Source organism: Drosophila biarmipes, chromosome X (genome assembly GCF_025231255.1).
Source record: "Drosophila biarmipes strain raj3 chromosome X, RU_DBia_V1.1, whole genome shotgun sequence".
In the NCBI taxonomy this organism is placed as follows: domain Eukaryota; kingdom Metazoa; phylum Arthropoda; class Insecta; order Diptera; family Drosophilidae; genus Drosophila; species Drosophila biarmipes.
In genome coordinates, this window is record NC_066611.1 from 10,714,492 (window position 1) to 10,734,629 (window position 20,138).

General features: G+C 47.5%; 2 protein-coding genes and 1 long non-coding RNA gene across 4 annotated transcripts; 2 read left to right on the forward strand and 1 right to left on the reverse strand.

Moving 5' to 3' along the window:
* The first annotated feature begins 293 nt into the window (after positions 1 to 293).
* On the forward strand, positions 294 to 11,600 carry LOC108023909 (mucin-2). 2 transcript variants are annotated; one of them, XM_050887222.1, is made up of 2 exons: positions 294 to 9,812; positions 10,191 to 11,600. In XM_050887222.1, the coding sequence occupies exons 1-2, from the start codon at positions 294 to 296 to the stop codon at positions 11,568 to 11,570; spliced, it is 10,899 nt and encodes a 3,632-aa protein (XP_050743179.1). In that variant the 3' UTR covers positions 11,571 to 11,600. The 2 variants fall into 2 exon arrangements, with proteins under 2 accessions (XP_050743179.1, XP_050743178.1); XM_050887221.1 differs by having other exon boundaries at positions 294 to 11,600.
* A 17-nt stretch (positions 11,601 to 11,617) lies between these two features.
* LOC108023924 (antigen 5 like allergen Cul n 1) lies at positions 11,618 to 13,273 on the reverse strand. Its single transcript, XM_017093609.3, has 2 exons — positions 12,330 to 13,273; positions 11,618 to 12,094 (listed from the first exon to the last, which is right to left on the reverse strand). Exons 1-2 carry the CDS (start codon positions 13,061 to 13,063, stop codon positions 11,791 to 11,793), a joined length of 1,038 nt encoding a protein of 345 aa, XP_016949098.1. The 5' UTR covers positions 13,064 to 13,273; the 3' UTR covers positions 11,618 to 11,790.
* Positions 13,274 to 14,105: 832 nt separating this feature from the next.
* On the forward strand, positions 14,106 to 19,864 carry LOC108023942 (uncharacterized). The gene is made up of 5 exons (XR_001768123.3): positions 14,106 to 14,121; positions 18,364 to 18,819; positions 18,875 to 18,994; positions 19,058 to 19,208; positions 19,605 to 19,864. It is a non-coding gene; the product is annotated as an uncharacterized LOC108023942 (long non-coding RNA).
* The last annotated feature ends 274 nt before the right edge of the window (positions 19,865 to 20,138 follow it).

Consider the following 20,138-nt stretch of genomic DNA (forward strand, 5'->3'; position numbering starts at 1 on the left):
TGGGCTTATGCAAACCAGTGCCAGCTTGCCTTATGGAACAGGTGCGTGCCAAGGGGCAGAGCAGTGCATCCGTTCCCGCTGCCGGAACGATCGAGCTTTCGGTCGACGTCCGGAATTCAAATTCTTGCACAGACTAGGGACCCGACTCCGCCCACGCAGCTACGGCTTAAATATGCCCTTGGGAGGGCTGAAAAGCTCAGTACCGAGGGTGTCGCTCGGGTGTTCACAGCACTCAGAAAGGCCCACAAAAAGGACACAATCAAAGGACAGCCAGGCAGCAGCACGTTGACAAGATGCAACTGTTCGTAATCTGCCTGCTGGTGGCCACCACGGCCGCGTTCACCATGTTCGGCCCGCACATCCGCATCGTGCCTGGCCAAAAGCCCAACGAGATAGTCCTTCACTTTCGCAATCCGTGCAGCAATAAAACCAGCACCACGACCCTAAAGCCGCCACCGCCTCCATGTCCCGATCATCCCACCACGCCAGCCTGTGAGCATCGCATTACCAGTCCGGCTCCGACGAAGCCTCCCTGCCCACATGCCACCACCACTCCGCACAACTGTGGGGGTGAGACGACGAGAACAAGTAGGGCCACCACTCCCAAGCCAACATTGCAAACGACTATAGGGACAACTCTACGGACAACGACATCGAAGCCCACTGAAAGGACAACGGTTAAGCCGACAACGACTGCGAAGCCCACAGAGAAGACGTCGGCAAAACCGACAACTCTGAAACCTACCGAGCCCACGACTCTGAAGCCCACTGAAGGAACAACGGCCAAGCCGACAACTCTGAAACCCACTGAGCCAGCGACTGCGAAAACCACAGAGAAGACGTCGGCAAAACCGACAACTCTGAAACCTACCGAGCCCACGACTCTGAAGCCCACTGAAGGAACAACGGCCAAGCCGACAACTCTGAAACCCACTGAGCCAACGACTGCGAAAACCACAGAGAAGACGTCGGCAAAACCGACAACTCTGAAACCCACTGAGCCAACGACTGCGAAGACCACAGAGAAGACTTCTGAAAAACCGACAACTCTAAAACCAACTGAGCCAACGACTGTGAAGACCACAGAGAACACGTCGGCAAAACCGACAACTCTAAAGCCCACAGAGCCCACGACTGCGAAGACCACAGAGAAGACTTCTGCAAAACCGACAACTCTGAAACCCACTGAGCCTACGACTCGGAAGCCCACTGAAGGAACAACGGCCAAGCCGACAACACTGAAACCCACTGAGCCAACCACTGAAAAGACCACAGAGAAGACGTCGGCAAAACCGACAACTCTGAAACCTACTGAGCCAACGACAGAGAAGACCACAGAGAAGACGTCTGCGAAACCGACAACTCTGAAACCAACTGAGCCCACGACTCTGAAGCCCACTGAAGGAACAACGGCCAAGCCGACAACTCTGAAACCCACTGAGCCAACGACTGCGAAAACCACAGAGAAGACGTCGGCAAAACCGACAACTCTGAAACCCACTGAGCCAACGACTGCGAAGACCACAGAGAAGACTTCTGAAAAACCGACAACTCTAAAACCAACTGAGCCAACGACTGTGAAGACCACAGAGAAGACGTCGGCAAAACCGACAACTCTAAAGCCCACAGAGCCCACGACTGCGAAGACCACAGAGAAGACTTCTGCAAAACCGACAACTCTGAAACCCACTGAGCCCACGACTCTGAAGCCCACTGAAGGAACAACGGCCAAGCCGACAACTCTGAAACCCACAGAGCCCACGACTGTGAAGACCACAGAGAAGACTTCTGCTAAACCGACAACTCTGAAACCTACTGAGCCAACGACAGAGAAGACCACAGAGAAGACGTCTGCGAAACCGACAACTCTGAAACCATCTGAGCCCACGACTGTGAAGACCACAGAGAAAACGTCTGCAAAACCGACAACTCTGAAACCCACTGAGCCAACGACTGTGACGACCACAGAGAAGACGTCGGCAAAACCGACAACTCTGAAACCTACCGAGCCCACGACTCTGAAGCCCACTGAAGGAACAACGGCCAAGCCGACAACTCTGAAACCCACTGAGCCAACGACTGCGAAAACCACAGAGAAGACGTCGGCAAAACCGACAACTCTGAAACCCACTGAGCCAACGACTGCGAAGACCACAGAGAAGACTTCTGAAAAACCGACAACTCTAAAACCAACTGAGCCAACGACTGTGAAGACCACAGAGAAGACGTCGGCAAAACCGACAACTCTAAAGCCCACAGAGCCCACGACTGCGAAGACCACAGAGAAGACTTCTGCAAAACCGACAACTCTGAAACCCACTGAGCCCACGACTCTGAAGCCCACTGAAGGAACAACGGCCAAGCCGACAACTCTGAAACCCACAGAGCCCACGACTGTGAAGACCACAGAGAAGACTTCTGCAAAACCGACAACTCTGAAACCTACTGAGCCAACGACAGAGAAGACCACAGAGAAAACGTCTGCAAAACCGACAACTCTGAAACCCACAGAGCCCACGACTGTGAAGACCACAGAGGAGACTTCTGCAAAACCGACAACTCTGAAACCCACAGAGCCCACGACTGTGAAGACCACAGAGGAGACTTCTGCAAAACCGACAACTCTGAAACCCACTGAGCCCACGACTCTGAAGCCCACTGAAGGAACAACGGCCAAGCCGACAACTCTGAAACCCACAGAGCCCACGACTGTGAAGACCACAGAGAAGACGTCTGCGAAACCGACAACTCTGAAACCAACTGAGCCCACGACTGTGAAGACCACAGAGAAGACGTCGGCAAAACCGACAACTCTGAAACCCACTGAGCCAACGACTGTGAAGACCACAGAGAAGACGTCGGCAAAACCGACAACTCTGAAACCTACCGAGCCCACGACTCTGAAGCCCACTGAAGGAACAACGGCCAAGCCGACAACTCTGAAACCCACTGAGCCAACGACTGCGAAAACCACAGAGAAGACGTCGGCAAAACCGACAACTCTGAAACCCACAGAGCCCACGACTGTGAAGACCACAGAGGAGACTTCTGCAAAACCGACAACTCTGAAACCCACTGAGCCAACGACTGTGAAGACCACAGAGAAGACGTCGGCAAAACCGACAACTCTGAAACCTACCGAGCCCACGACTCTGAAGCCCACTGAAGGAACAACGGCCAAGCCGACAACTCTGAAACCCACTGAGCCAACGACTGCGAAAACCACAGAGAAGACGTCGGCAAAACCGACAACTCTGAAACCCACAGAGCCCACGACTGTGAAGACCACAGAGAAGACGTCGGCAAAACCGACAACTAAACAACCTACCGAGCCCACGACTCTGAAGCCCACTGAAGGAACAACGGCCAAGCCGACAACTCTGAAACCCACAGAGCCCACGACTGTCAAGACCACAGAGAAGACTTCTGCAAAACCGACAACTCTGAAACCCACTGAGCCAACGACTGTGAAGACCACAGAGAAGACGTCGGCAAAACCGACAACTCTAAAGCCCACAGAGCCCACGACTGCGAAGACCACAGAGAAGACTTCTGCAAAACCGACAACTCTGAAACCCACTGAGCCTACGACTGTGAAGACCACAGAGAAGACTTCTGCAAAACCGACAACTCTGAAACCCACTGAGCCAACGACTGTGAAGACCACAGAGAAGACGTCGGCAAAACCGACAACTCTGAAACCTACCGAGCCGACGACTCTGAAGCCCACTGGAGGAACAACGGCCAAGCCGACAACTCTGAAACCCACTAAGCCAACGACTGCGAAAACCACAGAGAAGACGTCGGCAAAACCGACAACTCTGAAACCCACCGAGCCCACGACTCTGAAGCCCACTGAAGGAACAACGGCCAAACCGACAACTCTGAAACCCACTGAGCCAACGACTGTCAAGACCACAGAGAAGACTTCTGCAAAACCGACAACTCTGAAACCCACTGAGCCAACGACTGTGAAGACCACAGAGAAGACGTCGGCAAAACCGACAACTCTAAAGCCCACAGAGCCCACGACTGCGAAGACCACAGAGAAGACTTCTGCAAAACCGACAACTCTGAAACCCACTGAGCCAACGACAGAGAAGACCACAGAGAAGACGTCTGCAAAACCGACAACTCTAAAGCCCACAGAGCCCACGACTGCGAAGACCACAGAGAAGACTTCTGCAAAACCGACAACACTGAAACCCACTGAGGCTACGACTCTGAAGCCCACTGAAGGAACAACGGCCAAACCGACAACTCTGAAACCCACTGAGCCAACGACAGAGAAGACCACAGAGAAGACGTCTGCAAAACCGACAACTCTAAAGCCCACAGAGCCCACGACTGCGAAGACCACAGAGAAGACGTCTGCGAAACCGACTACTCTGAGACCCACTGAGCCAACGACTGTTAAGACCACAGAGAAGACGTCTGCAAAACCGACAACTCTGAAACCCACTGAGCCAACGACTGTGAAGACCACAGAGAAGACGTCGGCAAAACCGACAACTCTGAAACCTACTGAGCCCACGACTCTGAAGCCCACTGAAGGAACAACGGCCAAACCGACAACTCTGAAACCCACTGAGCCAACGACTGTCAAGACCACAGAGAAGACTTCTGCAAAACCGACAACTCTGAAACCCACTGAGCCAACGACTGTGAAGACCACAGAAAAGACGTCGGCAAAACCGACAACTCTGAAACCTACCGAGCCGACGACTCTGAAGCCCACTGAAGGAACAACGGCCAAGCCGACAACTCTGAAACCCACTGAGCCCACGACTGCGAAGACCACAGAGAAGACGTCGGCAAAACCGACAACACTGAAACCCACTGAGGCTACGACTCTGAAGCCCACTGAAGGAACAACGGCCAAACCGACAACTCTGAAACCCACTGAGCCAACGACTGTCAAGACCACAGAGAAGACTTCTGCAAAACCGACAACTCTGAAACCCACTGAGCCAACGACTGTGAAGACCACAGAGAAGACGTCGGCAAAACCGACAACTCTGAAACCTACCGAGCCGACGACTCTGAAGCCCACTGAAGGAACAACGGCCAAGCCGACAACTCTGAAACCCACTGAGCCAACGACTGCGAAAACCACAGAGAAGACGTCGGCAAAACCGACAACTCTGAAACCCACAGAGCCCACGACTCTGAAGCCCACTGAAGGAACAACGGCCAAACCGACAACTCTGAAACCCACTGAGCCAACGACTGTCAAGACCACAGAGAAGACGTCGGCAAAACCGACAACTCTAAAGCCCACAGAGCCCACGACTGCGAAGACCACAGAGAAGACTTCTGCAAAACCGACAACTCTGAAACCTACTGAGCCAACGACAGAGAAGACCACAGAGAAGACGTCTGCGAAACCGACAACTCTGAAACCAACTGAGCCCACGACTGTGAAGACCACAGAGAAAACGTCTGCAAAACCGACAACTCTAAAGCCCACAGAGCCCATGACTGCGAAGACCACAGAGAAGACTTCTGCAAAACCGACAACACTGAAACCCACTGAGGCTACGACTCTGAAGCCCACTGAAGGAACAACGGCCAAACCGACAACTCTGAAACCCACTGAGCCAACGACAGAGAAGACCACAGAGAAGACGTCTGCAAAACCGACGACTCTAAAGCCCACAGAGCCCACGACTGCGAAGACCACAGAGAAGACGTCTGCAAAACCGACAACTCTGAAACCCACTGAGCCAACGACTGTCAAGACCACAGAGAAGACTTCTGCAAAACCGACAACTCTGAAACCCACTGAGCCAACGACTGTGAAGACCACAGAAAAGACGTCGGCAAAACCGACAACTCTGAAACCTACCGAGCCGACGACTCTGAAGCCCACTGAAGGAACAACGGCCAAGCCGACAACTCTGAAACCCACTGAGCCAACGACTGCGAAAACCACAGAGAAGACGTCGGCAAAACCGACAACTCTGAAACCCACAGAGCCCACGACTCTGAAGCCCACTGAAGGAACAACGGCCAAACCGACAACTCTGAAACCCACTGAGCCAACGACTGTCAAGACCACAGAGAAGACGTCGGCAAAACCGACAACTCTAAAGCCCACAGAGCCCACGACTGCGAAGACCACAGAGAAGACTTCTGCAAAACCGACAACTCTGAAACCTACTGAGCCAACGACAGAGAAGACCACAGAGAAGACGTCTGCGAAACCGACAACTCTGAAACCAACTGAGCCCACGACTGTGAAGACCACAGAGAAAACGTCTGCAAAACCGACAACTCTAAAGCCCACAGAGCCCACGCCTGCGAAGACCACAGAGAAGACTTCTGCAAAACCGACAACTCTGAAACCCACTGAGCCAACGACTGTGAAGCCCACTGAAGGAACAACGGCCAAGCCGACAACTCTGAAACCGACTGAGCCCACGACTGTGAAGACCACAGAGAAGACTTCTGCAAAACCGACAACTTTAAAGCCCACAGAGCCCACGACTGCGAAGACCACAGAGAAGACGTCTGCGAAACCGACAACTCTGAGACCCACTGAGCCAACGACTGTTAAGACCACAGAGAAGACTTCTGCAAAACCGACAACTCTAAAGCCCACTGAGCCCACGACTGCGAAGACCACAGAGAAGACGTCGGCAAAACCGACAACACTGAAACCCACTGAGGCTACGACTCTGAAGCCCACTGAAGGAACAACGGCCAAACCGACAACTCTGAAACCCACTGAGCCAACGACTGTCAAGACCACAGAGAAGACGTCGGCAAAACCGACAACTCTAAAGCCCACAGAGCCCACGACTGCGAAGACCACAGAGAAGACGTCTGCAAAACCGACAACTCTGAGACCCACTGAGCCAACGACTGTTAAGACCACAGAAAAGACGTCTGCAAAACCGACAACTCTAAAGCCCACAGAGCCCACGACTGCGAAGACCACAGAGAAGACGTCGGCAAAACCGACAACACTGAAACCCACTGAGGCTACGACTCTGAAGCCCACTGAAGGAACAACGGCCAAACCGACAACTCTGAAACCCACTGAGCCAACGACAGAGAAGACCACAGAAAAGACGTCTGCAAAACCGACAACTCTAAAGCCCACAGAGCCCACGACTGCGAAGACCACAGAGAAGACGTCTGCGAAACCGACTACTCTGAGACCCACTGAGCCAACGACTGTTAAGACCACAGAGAAGACGTCGGCAAAACCGACAACTCTAAAGCCCACAGAGCCCACGACTGCGAAGACCACAGAGAAGACTTCTGCAAAGCCGACAACTCTGAAACCCACTGAGCCAACGACTGTGAAGACCACAGAGAAGACGTCTGCAAAACCGACAACTCTAAAACCTACCGAGACCACGACTCAGAAGCCCACTGAAGGAACAACCGTCAAACCGACAACACTGAAAACCACTGAGCCCACGACTGTGAAGACCACAGAGAACACTTCTGTGAAACCTACAACTCTGAAGCCCACTGATCCCACGACAGTGAAGACCACAGAGAAGACTTCTGCAAAACCGACAACTCTGAAACCCACAGAGCCAACGACTGTGAAGACCACAGAGAAGACGTCGGCAAAACCGATAACTCTAAAGCCCACAGAGCCCACGACTGCGAAGACCACAGAGAAGACGTCGGCAAAACCGACAACTCTGAAACCCACTGAGCCAACGACTGCGAAGACCACAGAGAAGACTTCTGAAAAACCGACAACTCTAAAACCAACTGAGCCAACGACTGTGAAGACCACAGAGAAGACGTCGGCAAAACCGACAACTCTAAAGCCCACAGAGCCCACTACTGCGAAGACCACAGAGAAGACTTCTGCAAAACCGACAACTCTGAAACCCACTGAGCCTACGACTCGGAAGCCCACTGAAGGAACAACGGCCAAGCCGACAACACTGAAACCCACTGAGCCAACCACTGAAAAGACCACAGAGAAGACTTCTGCAAAACCGACAACTCTGAAACCTACCGAGCCCACGACTCTGAAGCCCACTGAAGGAACAACGGCCAAGCCGACAACTCTGAAACCCACAGAGCCCACGACTGTGAAGACCACAGAGAAGACTTCTGCAAAACCGACAACTCTGAAACCTACTGAGCCAACGACAGAGAAGACCACAGAGAAGACGTCTGCGAAACCGACAACTCTGAAACCAACTGAGCCCACGACTGTGAAGACCACAGAGAAAACGTCTGCAAAACCAACAACTCTGAAACCCACTGAGCCAACGACTGTGAAGACCACAGAGAAGACGTCGGCAAAACCGACAACTCTGAAACCTTCCGAGCCCACGACTCTGAAGCCCACTGAAGGAACAACGGCCAAGCCGACAACTCTGAAACCCACTGAGCCAACCACTGAAAAGACCACAGAGAAGACGTCTGCAAAACCGACAACTCCGAAACCCACAGAGCCAACGACTGCGAAGACCACAGAGAAGACGTCTGCGAAACCGACAACTCTGAGACCCACTGAGCCAACGACTGTTAAGACCACAGAGAAGACTTCTGCAAAACCGACAACTCTAAAGCCCACTGAGCCCACGACTGCGAAGACCACAGAGAAGACGTCGGCAAAACCGACAACACTGAAACCCACTGAGGCTACGACTCTGAAGCCCACTGAAGGAACAACGGCCAAACCGACAACTCTGAAACCCACTGAGCCAACGACTGTCACGACCACAGAGAAGACGTCGGCAAAACCGACAACTCTGAAACCTACCGAGCCCACGACTCTGAAGCCCACTGAAGGAACAACGGCCAAGCCGACAACTCTGAAACCCACTGAGCCAACCACTGAAAAGACCACAGAGAAGACGTCTGCAAAACCGACAACTCCGAAACCCACAGAGCCAACGACTGCGAAGACCACAGAGAAGACGTCTGCGAAACCGACAACTCTGAGACCCACTGAGCCAACGACTGTTAAGACCACAGAGAAGACTTCTGCAAAACCGACAACTCTAAAGCCCACTGAGCCCACGACTGCGAAGACCACAGAGAAGACGTCGGCAAAACCGACAACTCTGAAACCCACTGAGCCAACGACTGCGAAGACCACAGAGAAGACTTCTGAAAAACCGACAACTCTAAAACCAACTGAGCCAACGACTGTGAAGACCACAGAGAAGACGTCGGCAAAACCGACAACTCTAAAGCCCACAGAGCCCACTACTGCGAAGACCACAGAGAAGACTTCTGCAAAACCGACAACTCTGAAACCCACTGAGCCTACGACTCGGAAGCCCACTGAAGGAACAACGGCCAAGCCGACAACACTGAAACCCACTGAGCCAACCACTGAAAAGACCACAGAGAAGACTTCTGCAAAACCGACAACTCTGAAACCTACCGAGCCCACGACTCTGAAGCCCACGACTCTGAAGCCCACTGAAGGAACAACGGCCAAGCCGACAACTCTGAAACCCACAGAGCCCACGACTGTGAAGACCACAGAGAAGACTTCTGCAAAACCGACAACTCTGAAACCTACTGAGCCAACGACAGAGAAGACCACAGAGAAGACGTCTGCGAAACCGACAACTCTGAAACCAACTGAGCCCACGACTGTGAAGACCACAGAGAAAACGTCTGCAAAACCAACAACTCTGAAACCCACTGAGCCAACGACTGTGAAGACCACAGAGAAGACGTCGGCAAAACCGACAACTCTGAAACCTTCCGAGCCCACGACTCTGAAGCCCACTGAAGGAACAACGGCCAAGCCGACAACTCTGAAACCCACTGAGCCAACCACTGAAAAGACCACAGAGAAGACGTCTGCAAAACCGACAACTCCGAAACCCACAGAGCCAACGACTGCGAAGACCACAGAGAAGACGTCTGCGAAACCGACAACTCTGAGACCCACTGAGCCAACGACTGTTAAGACCACAGAGAAGACTTCTGCAAAACCGACAACTCTAAAGCCCACTGAGCCCACGACTGCGAAGACCACAGAGAAGACGTCGGCAAAACCGACAACACTGAAACCCACTGAGGCTACGACTCTGAAGCCCACTGAAGGAACAACGGCCAAACCGACAACTCTGAAACCCACTGAGCCAACGACTGTCAAGACCACAGAGAAGACGTCGGCAAAACCGACAACTCTGAAACCTACCGAGCCCACGACTCTGAAGCCCACTGAAGGAACAACGGCCAAGCCGACAACTCTGAAACCCACTGAGCCAACCACTGAAAAGACCACAGAGAAGACGTCTGCAAAACCGACAACTCCGAAACCCACAGAGCCAACGACTGCGAAGACCACAGAGAAGACGTCTGCGAAACCGACAACTCTGAGACCCACTGAGCCAACGACTGTTAAGACCACAGAGAAGACTTCTGCAAAACCGACAACTCTAAAGCCCACTGAGCCCACGACTGCGAAGACCACAGAGAAGACGTCGGCAAAACCGACAACACTGAAACCCACTGAGGCTACGACTCTAAAGCCCACTGAAGGAACAACGGCCAAACCGACAACTCTGAAACCCACTATGCCAACGACTGTCAAGACCACAGAGAAGACGTCGGCAAAACCGACAACTCTAAAGCCCACAGAGCCCACGACTGCGAAGACCACAGAGAAGACTTCTGCAAAACCGACAACTCTGAAACCCACTGAGCCAACGACAGAGAAGACCACAGAGAAGACGTCTGCGAAACCGACAACTCTGAAACCAACTGAGTCAACGACTGTGAAGACCACAGAGAAGACGTCGGCAAAACCGACAACTCCAAAGCCCACAGAGCCCACGACTGCGAAGACCACAGAGAAGATGTCGGCAAAACCGACAACTCTGAAACCCACTGAGCCAACGACTGTGAAGACCACAGAGAGGACTTCTGCAAAACCGACAACTCTAAAACCAACTAAGCCAACGACTTTGAAGACCACAGAGAAGACGTCGGCAAATCCGACAACTCTAAAGCCCACAGAGCCCACGACTGCGAAGACCACAGAGAAGACGTCTGCAAAACCGACAACTCTGAATCCCACTGAGCCTACGACTCTAAAACCCACAGAGCCGACTTCTGCAAAACCGACAACTCTGAAACCTACTGAGCCAACGACAGAGAAGACCACAGAGAAGACTTCTGCAAAACCGACAACTCTGAAACCTACTGAGCCAACGACAGAGAAGACCACAGAGAAGACGTCTGCGACACCGACAACTCTGAAACCAACTGATCCCACAACTGTGAGGCCTACAGAGAAGACTTCTGCAAAACCGACAACTCTGAAACCCACTGAGCCCACGACTGTGAAGACCACAGAGAAGACTTCTGCCAAACCAACAACTCTAAAACCTACTGAGCCAACGTCCGTAAAACCCACTGAGAAATCAACTGATAAACCGACAACTCTGAAACCCACTAAGCGAACGACTCTGAAGCCCACCGAGGGAACGACAGTCAAGCCATCAACATCGGAGAAGGCAATCACTGTGACTATTACCACCACAGCTTCTCTTCCTCCTTTTAATATCTTTGATGTGATAACTGGATCAACACTTACAACTGCGGCCGATGTTTTCTAGAACGCTCCAAACACTTCTAGCATTTAGCTTGCCTAAATCCTAATCAATTTAAATTTGTATTCTTATACACACTCAATTTTAGTGCGAATAAAAATAATTCATTTTTTTCAAACAATTTTTTAAGTAAATGATTTCTTAACACTATTAAAAAAATGTATTCTTTGTAACTTATTCCAGGTGGCTACGAGTATTACTTCCTTAGCTTGCAGATTGCTTCGCTTCACAGGGGTATATTGTTGTCCAGCGTGTTGTCGTCCTCGGCGCTCTCCTCGCTCTCAACGTCGTTTGCGGGGTCACGCCAGTCGCACAGACCGGGGAACTTCTCGCTGATCCGGTGCTGGGGGCACTTGGAACCTGCCGGACCCGACTGGTAAATGGGTTCGTTGAATATGTTGTTGTAGTCGTAGTTGCAGGTCAGCATGAACTGGAAACGATTGGAGTTGGGCTCCAAGAAGCGGACACCAGCGCAGCCCACTCGGTTCACTCGATCCGAGACCAAGAGGGTGAAGTGGCCAATCTTCCTGCTGTATGATAAATATATTCGTATTAAAATATATTTCACCTAGACAACTTTGTCAACGAATCTTTTGAGAATCTTAAGAACATCTTGGAGCAGGGAAAATATTACGTACTACTACTTATATGACAAGTGCTTGAAAAAGCTGTTCTATTAGTAAATGACAAAAACTTTAATCAGAATAATAGTTATAAAATACGTTTTTCCAGACACTCGTGCTTATCTGATTGTGATCGACTTACCCCTGCGGATGTGGGCGATAGCTATCTATGAAGGTCTGATTGGCATCCTGGTACTCGCGGAACCAGTTGATCACAAAGGACTTCATGCGCCGCGAATGCGACTTGAACTCGCGTCCGATCCAAAAGTAACCGATATTCTGACCGCTGAACTTGAAGCGCGGCGTATTGCGGCACTTGTCGTGGGCGAACTGGCAGCGTTTGGCATGCAGGGCGGCCATTTGCTCTAGCTCGTTGTCCCAGCGCAGGAGCGGCATGCGGGCGGCACTGTGATAGCCCTCCAGTTCTCCGCTGGCTATCTTTGACCTGGCCAAATTGTGCATGTCCAGCAGCAGTTGGCGGCGCCGTTCGCTCATCTCCAGGAGTTTGGGCTCCGGTCCGCAGGCGGGGGAGAAGCTGCCATCGTTGCCGCAAGCGGTATGCGGCACACTGACCACATGCGTTCCATTGTACAGCTCACACAATTCCGGCACACAATAGCCGGCTGTGGGGTGTGGTGCCGCTCTGGGCAGTAGAGTCCTCGAGGGCGGTGGCGCCTTGGTGGGTGGCGGTGGCTTGGTTGGCGGTGGAGCTCTAGTAGGCGGTGGAGCTTTAGTAGTTGGTGGAGCTCTGGTGGGTGGTGGAGCCCTGGTGGTCACAGCTCCCGCAAAACCTCCTTGACAATCCAAAATCAGAAGGAGCACTGCAGGCGCCCAGAGAACGGCGGCCACGCTGCACTTGCTCAACAATCTCGGCATCTCAACGGTCAACACGCTACTGATCGGAGGTCGAGCAGCACTTTGGGTTTATGAATGGATCTCTGGCAAAACCATCGGCCGGCTTGGCTGGCGTCGCTGCTTTTCCCACATCTTGGGGTTGGGCAGCGCTGCGGGGTCCCACAACTGGTTCTCATTAGAAAGAAATTAGCCATGGGAATTAGTGGAGCTTTAACTTGAGGACATCGGATCGGGCCATTCCTAAAATATTATCTTAATCATAATTTTAATGGTCTTCTGTGTGATTAGGTGAAAATTAGCTGTTGATGCTGGTTATTAATAGAAGAGAACCTTTAAACTTTATAACATGTGTGTGATACATTGCAGATCGGGGATTTTTGTCTGAGTAGCATCCTAAATTAAGTGGCTTTACTAGTATTTTAAAAATATAAAATCAATTGTAACCAGGCTTTATTACTTGATATACGCATTAACAAAGTAAAATATAATAAGAACTAAAACTTTAATTGACGATGATTTTACTATTTTATAAAATCAGAATATATTTCTAAAACTTCACTATTAGTCGATTAAGATTGATCTGAATGGGTTGATTTATTAATAATAAGTTCTAAAGTTGTGTCTGGTAAGTTTAATGTATTTTGTAGTGACTTACGTGAGTATATTTCCTAATCCAGCTTCCGTAATTGCACCGCACACGATGCACCACTAGATCACTCCTACATATTTCATATTTCACCCCTACAGCACCCCCATATCTGAACCGATTCGAGGCGATCATCCGTGGTGAACCGGTTTGGCGTCGGCTCATCGCTCCGGGCGTCGATGGCGGGGGCAAGTCTGTCTATAGGTCTGGGTCTGGCCCCCGTGTAAGTGGTATAATCAGTTACCGCCGGCAAGTGTGGGAAAAATGCTCGCTTCAAGGCAATTGCCGATAAGTAGCCGAGTCGGGGAATTATAATTGACTTTCCGCCAAGCTTTACAAAACTACTAACCCGGCCAAGAGCCGTTAGCACAACACAAACAAGTGTCGTAAAGCCAAAAAAATAAAAAATATATAGTAAAACAACACAAAAAATGTAAAGAACGCAGCAAAAATACAGAAATTAAAGAAACGTCGACAGAAACGTGCCTCACACCTAATCGGCGTTAATTAAAATAACAATGCTTCGACAGCCGAAGCTTCGCACTAAAAAAACCAACAAAGGCAAAATGCGAAATATGCAAAACGCCAATAATACAAGAAAAATAAAACAACTTATGGTTATGACTCTGGGCGTTGTGACGTCGAATGGCCATCCCGGCAAAAGCAAAAAAGAATGGTTCGAGGCGTTTATTGATTCTGGATCTGAGTCTGGGTCAATTCTATTTTTGCATTGACATATTATACCCATACTCGACAGCCAGTTCTATGTCGTATTCATGTTCTCTCAGTTTTTTAGGTAAGATTTCTTTTATTTACATGGTAAAAACTGGAGTTACTTGAGGGCAGATCTTTACCCGTTTAAAAATAAATATTTCAGAAAAAGTATGGCTTACGTGAGCTAACGTGTGATCTATTTAATTTCGCACGTGCCATATTATGGGATCGTAAAAATAAGTCTCTTGCTTTTGGAATATTTTTCACTTGAATCAGTGTACCAGGGTACACTATGATACCAAATCCAGATTTCTCTTCCTCTTTATTGGCCAATTACGATGCGACTGGTTCGACTATCACATCACTGAGTTTCTTTAAGAAGTTCGGCTCATTCGATGCGATCATTGACTTTTTTTTCAAAATAAGAGTGGTCCAGGGAAGACAAATAAAAAAGCGATACAAAAAATGTTTATACAATCTACAATTTTATAGAATATTTGCAACATTTTTTAAGCTGTATAAAAATTGCAAAGAGAATTATTTTTATTGGAAAATACTTAAATAATATCTGAGCCCATTTCCCCAATGTTCATTGATTCTTAAAATTTATGCGTCACTCCCGCGGATAAATTGATTTTCCAATTAAAGTGCCACTTGCTATTGCCATTCAACAAGTCTTGGGTTTTATTGGCTGACTCAATTGAAGCTCTGCCGCATATATGATTAGCCAGAAATGATTATGAATGATTTGCGCTGGGCAATCGAGCCGCAACCGCAATAGTTGTTATATGGTTGCTTTACGATCTCCGCTGCCCTCAACTGCTGTTGTAATTAAAGATCTCTTGGCATCACTCTATCATCAGATGGATCGGCCAAACTGAAATCCAAAGCCAAAGTTAGAGTTGGCGAAGTTCGCGTGTTTGGGTAAGGGACGAACGTGGCGCATATAGTATATAATTTGCATAGAAAATGATTAATCACGCGGCGATTAATGGCCGGCCACGTCAACGCTGCAGTTGTTCAGTAAAAACAATAAATTTAGCAGCGACTAAACATAAATTACGCTGAAAATGTGTACGAAAATACATTTGGGGCCGGCTAACCCCGCCAGGCGTTATGATTGGCAGCATAATTACCATATGTCTGGCTGCCCAGCGACCGCTGCACTTCCTCATTCTCTAATTACACCAATTGCGGCAGTACATCACGTTAAGCGTGACGCCACCTGACCTCGGGTCGCCGATAATCGTATTGGAATGCCAGATCTACATCTATGTCTATATCTATGGCTGTGTCGCCAGACAAGAAGAGCAGGCACAATCGTTTGTCCAAGAAAGGAGAAGAGATTTCCAATGGGCTCTAAGAGCCAAAGAGGTTCAACCATTTTGACCAAAGTTTCCTCAATAAACTAAATTATTATGTTGCCAGTTATTACTTTAGTACTTACTTTAATATTTCTAGCCATTTTAAAATTTTAAAAATACATTTTATCTTAGTTGTGTTGTTCAAGGCCTGGCATTTATGTGATACATAATATCTTAATATAGCTATATTTTAAAGTTTTTAACCAGGTAAAAGATTTATTACTTTAATAATTCATATTAGAATCTTTTATCGTTATTACATTACGAAAAATTTTTAAACTAATTTTTTCGTACCTTTTTAATGTTTCTCTTAAGAGACCATAAATTTATCAATGGTATTCCGATTTCTAAATGTTATTACTCTTATCCTCGTGCTTCAATTTTTATTACTTTATTCTATTTTGACAGTGTTTTAATGTTATTAAAATGTAACACAATAAAAAACTTGTGATCCAATTTTCTAGTTCCTTTTTCTCCATTTTCCATCATCCCATGACCCAAATATCAATTTTTAAAGACCATAACTTAATCAATAGTATTTCGATTTTTAAATTGTATATCCTTTTAAACTTGTGCCTCAATTTTCTAGAAGTTGTAATTACAATGCCTTTTCCACGTTTTCCATCTCACGAAAAATGATGACCCAACACCCTATTCTTAGAGATAATAACTTATTTAATAGTATACCGATTTCGAAGAGATATAGTCTATTAAAACTTGTGACTTATTTTCTGGAAGTTGTTTTTAGAATACTTTATTTTGCTACTGTTTTGATATCAATTAAAAGTAATACTTTTAAGAACCTGTGATTAAATTCTGTAGTAGTTGTTATGATAATATATTTTAATAATGTGCTTAAATGATAATAATCCCAAGGAGTTCTTAGTGTTCAGCGGCGTTTAATCAAAGGGTTCTTGAGTTGAGCTCAGGTTAGCTGGGCCCTAATCGGCGCACGGCCACACAACGATTGCGTCACGGCTTTTGGGTGGCTTCCTAATGTCCGGCGATGAAGGCTCCCATCATAATTAGCACATTTCGCCCAGTGTCTTTTGGCCAGGCCAGCGGTGATCTCTTTGTGTCCGTGTGATTGTGTGAGCCACATAATTGCTGGCAACAGAACGTGACGTTTGCAACGGCGACGTGGGTTGTTCGGTTGTTGGGCTGCTGTATGGCCGGGCTGTTGGGTTGTTACCTTGGCAATTAGTTGGTCGAATCTGCCAAGACATAATTACACGATGCAGCTCCCCTAAATCTACAGAACTTCGGTACCTTTCACCTGTGTGTGCCTTGTTTACCTTTCGGTAGTTTACTGTGTTAATTAAGGGGAATTATCAAAAACGTTTCTTGTATTTTTACACACTATACTTCTTGGGATTATCCCTTTTAAAATTGTTTAAACTTCAGATAAATATTAAAAATTGTTTATTATATAATATAAATGGTTAAAATAATTATTATTCAATATAATAGTGTCAATATGATTGTTATCCTAAAGGTGGTATAAAAGGAAGAAAGAAAGAAAAAGAAAGAATGAATTTGTATTATAAAGATATGCAAGTGTCATATGATCTTAAGAATTTTTCATAAAATCAAGTCAAAAGAGCTATATTATATTTTTTAGAAAACATAGTTATTTTTTATTATTTTTTATAGATTCTTGATTTAATAAAATAGTGTGAATCGGAATCATACCTGTTGATCCCTGGCCCTTGAATATAATTTAGGGACTAGGACTAGAGAGTATTACTGATATTTTTGGGTGGCATTTCCGGCTTGTGTCTTGGCTGGTGATATTGCGTTTTCCAAAAGTGGTTCGCTGGCTTTTCCCGCATTTCCGCCAACGTTGTTGTCGTCCGATGCCATTACTATTGTCAGCCAGTTGTCAGGTGTTGGCAGTGGGCTAGCTGCATTTCATTTTCATTTTCGTTTCCATTTCCATTTCATTTTATTAAATTTAATTTTCGGCTTTGTCTCTCCGGCCGTGTGAGCGTGTGTGTGTGTATCTGCACTAATTAAATTCATGGTGAAATTTTTCTAATTAAAAGTTTACTAATGAAATTTATGCAGCTGCTGTTGCCAATGCTGCTGTCTGCCCTCGCGTGGGTGTGTGCGACTGTGTGTGCGAGTGTGTTTGGGTTGGTCGAAAGCCCAAAAGTCGCGCTTTCAATTAAAAATCGCCACGAACGGTCGGGATTTTGCGTAGATTGGTAGTTGGGTTCGGGGGGACTTTACACACGGACAGCTGGCCGGTTTGATGTGCTCGAATTAGATTTGTATTAAATTGCATTTTTGTGGTTATTATTTATTTCATTGCATTTCGCAGCACTTTCACGTCTCACATCAGCCTCGCTGCACTTTTATTTATTTTAATTTCATTTTTTCCCCCATTTTACGTATGCTTTATTTGCGTAAACAACTGCGTGGGCAAGTTAATGCAATCAAATGTGGCATAATTAAAAACTAATATCGATTGGGCTGAAGGAAGGGATTTTTCGGCCAGTCCTTGTGGTTTGTTTATCAACTGCACGCACATAAATGAGCAGGCCTTGATTTAGTTGATTATATAGGTATTATTTACACATTGTCATTATCCCTAGGCCGTTCACTCAAACAGCACATATTTTTCTATTCGTCGCCACATTCTCTCACCGAGGCCTAACTATGTCGGTTCAGCATCTCTATGGAATGCTGCCCTGTCTTCCGAGTGGCATGGCCAGAAAGAGGAGCCGCTCGCCAGACACTGCAGGTGACATCATGGATCAGCCCCCTTTAAAACGACTCAAGCTCTTCGGAGACCTGCAAGTGGAGAAGAGGACCTTCGATTCGGTCATACGAGCCAGCCTGGCTGCGTTGAAATCGCCGTACAAAACCCCTCTGCAGTCCTAGTTTGAATCCTTTTTTATGCTAAATTGAAGAACTGATCCTTGATCCTTAAGCAGGGGCTTGAGGGTTATTGAGGTAGATGGTAATTAGCTTGGGCTTCAACAGATATGTAATGGTACACTCTTTGGTTGAGGAAATGCGTTAAACTAGAAACTTACAAATGAAAAAGGGTAAGTATCTATAAGATACAATTTGGGTATTTATAACAACTTCTCCTTAATTCAGATTTGGCACCTAAATTGGTTTGGCGTTAGTTGGAAGTCAATACCATTTGGTTAAGCAGTTACAAGACACACTCTTTGAATAAGAAAATCAGCCAAGCCTTAAAATCACATAGTTATAAAAGTAAATATCTATCAGAAACAATATGAAAAAAGATTATAATATTTTATCCCATCCCTAAATTAGATTTGGCACCTAAATAGAATTGACACCTTATAGAATTCTACATGTTCAAAGTTATAATGCGATATCGTATCGCTATTATCTTGGTTGGACCTTGGAGCGGAGTGCGTTCTTGGCAAGTGCGGAGTGTGCTCCTTGAGGACGGGAGTATTAGGTAATTACATGCACACGAGGCAACTCAATTACGGAAGCGTTTTGCGCCATGTGGCGGCTGCCAAGAATTTCATTTGGCTGGCAAGTCACGTGATGTGCAACAGCAGCAGCGGCAGCCGCTTGCGGGTGACGCTGTGCGGGGTTGCGGCGGGGTCGCAGGGTCAGGGGTCAAGCGCTGACCCGACACAATGATAAACTGCGTGCCGCAATGTGAGGCACCACGGCCGCAGAACTTTTGGCCAAGTGCTGCGCGTAGGAGCGCCGGCCTGCCGCTAATTTATGTCCCCCGTCCTGGCCCTTCCCTGCCCTGAGAGAGAGGGATCCTGGCCGATGGCCAGAGTCCTTCGGATGGACTCGCCAGTGTTTCCCTTCCTTCTCTTCCCACTTTTTTCGGCAGCGACATGGTCAACTGGCACATGCCATTCCCAGCGGCACGCTCCAGGGGCATCAATATTCCCGACGCTGGACGCGCACGGCCACCTCCGGAGGGGCATGGCAGTCGCAGGACCGCCGGTGCTCCCAAGACACACAGATGCACTGGGGAAAAAGACGCCACCGCAGGAGGCCATTGCATTGCTACCAGTTCGGACTTTAAATATTTTCGTTCTCTATTTCCACTTCAAAATTATCAATTAAATTGGAAACTAATTAAAAATATTTAACCTATCTTTTTTAAAAAGCATAATAAAAATCCTAAATATTTATATAACTATATATTATATATTTAATACTTAGTCATTTATTATTATAAAATATATTCATTTAAAAAATACAAAAAATTACATATTCATTTTAAATAAGTTTTGAGGTCTGGAAAAAATCACAGTTAAATATATATAAGATTGATAGAATATATTTCTATAATAAATTAGATCCAATATAATAATATTTACATTACTGAAGTAATTATAAAAAATGTGGTAAGACAGAA

What these genes read in the sequence shown, in the direction of transcription:
- LOC108023909 (XM_050887221.1), top strand. Translation starts at nt 294, where the DNA reads ATGCAACTGTTCGTAATCTGCCTGCTGGTGGCCACCACGGCCGCGTTC.
- LOC108023924 (XM_017093609.3), bottom strand. Translation starts at nt 13,063, where the DNA reads ATGCCGAGATTGTTGAGCAAGTGCAGCGTGGCCGCCGTTCTCTGGGCG. An exon ending in TATCGCCCACATCCGCAGGG is followed by an intron (nt 12,095 to 12,329) that starts GTAAGTCGATCA and finishes TTTATCATACAG; the next exon opens with CAGGAAGATTGGCCACTTCA.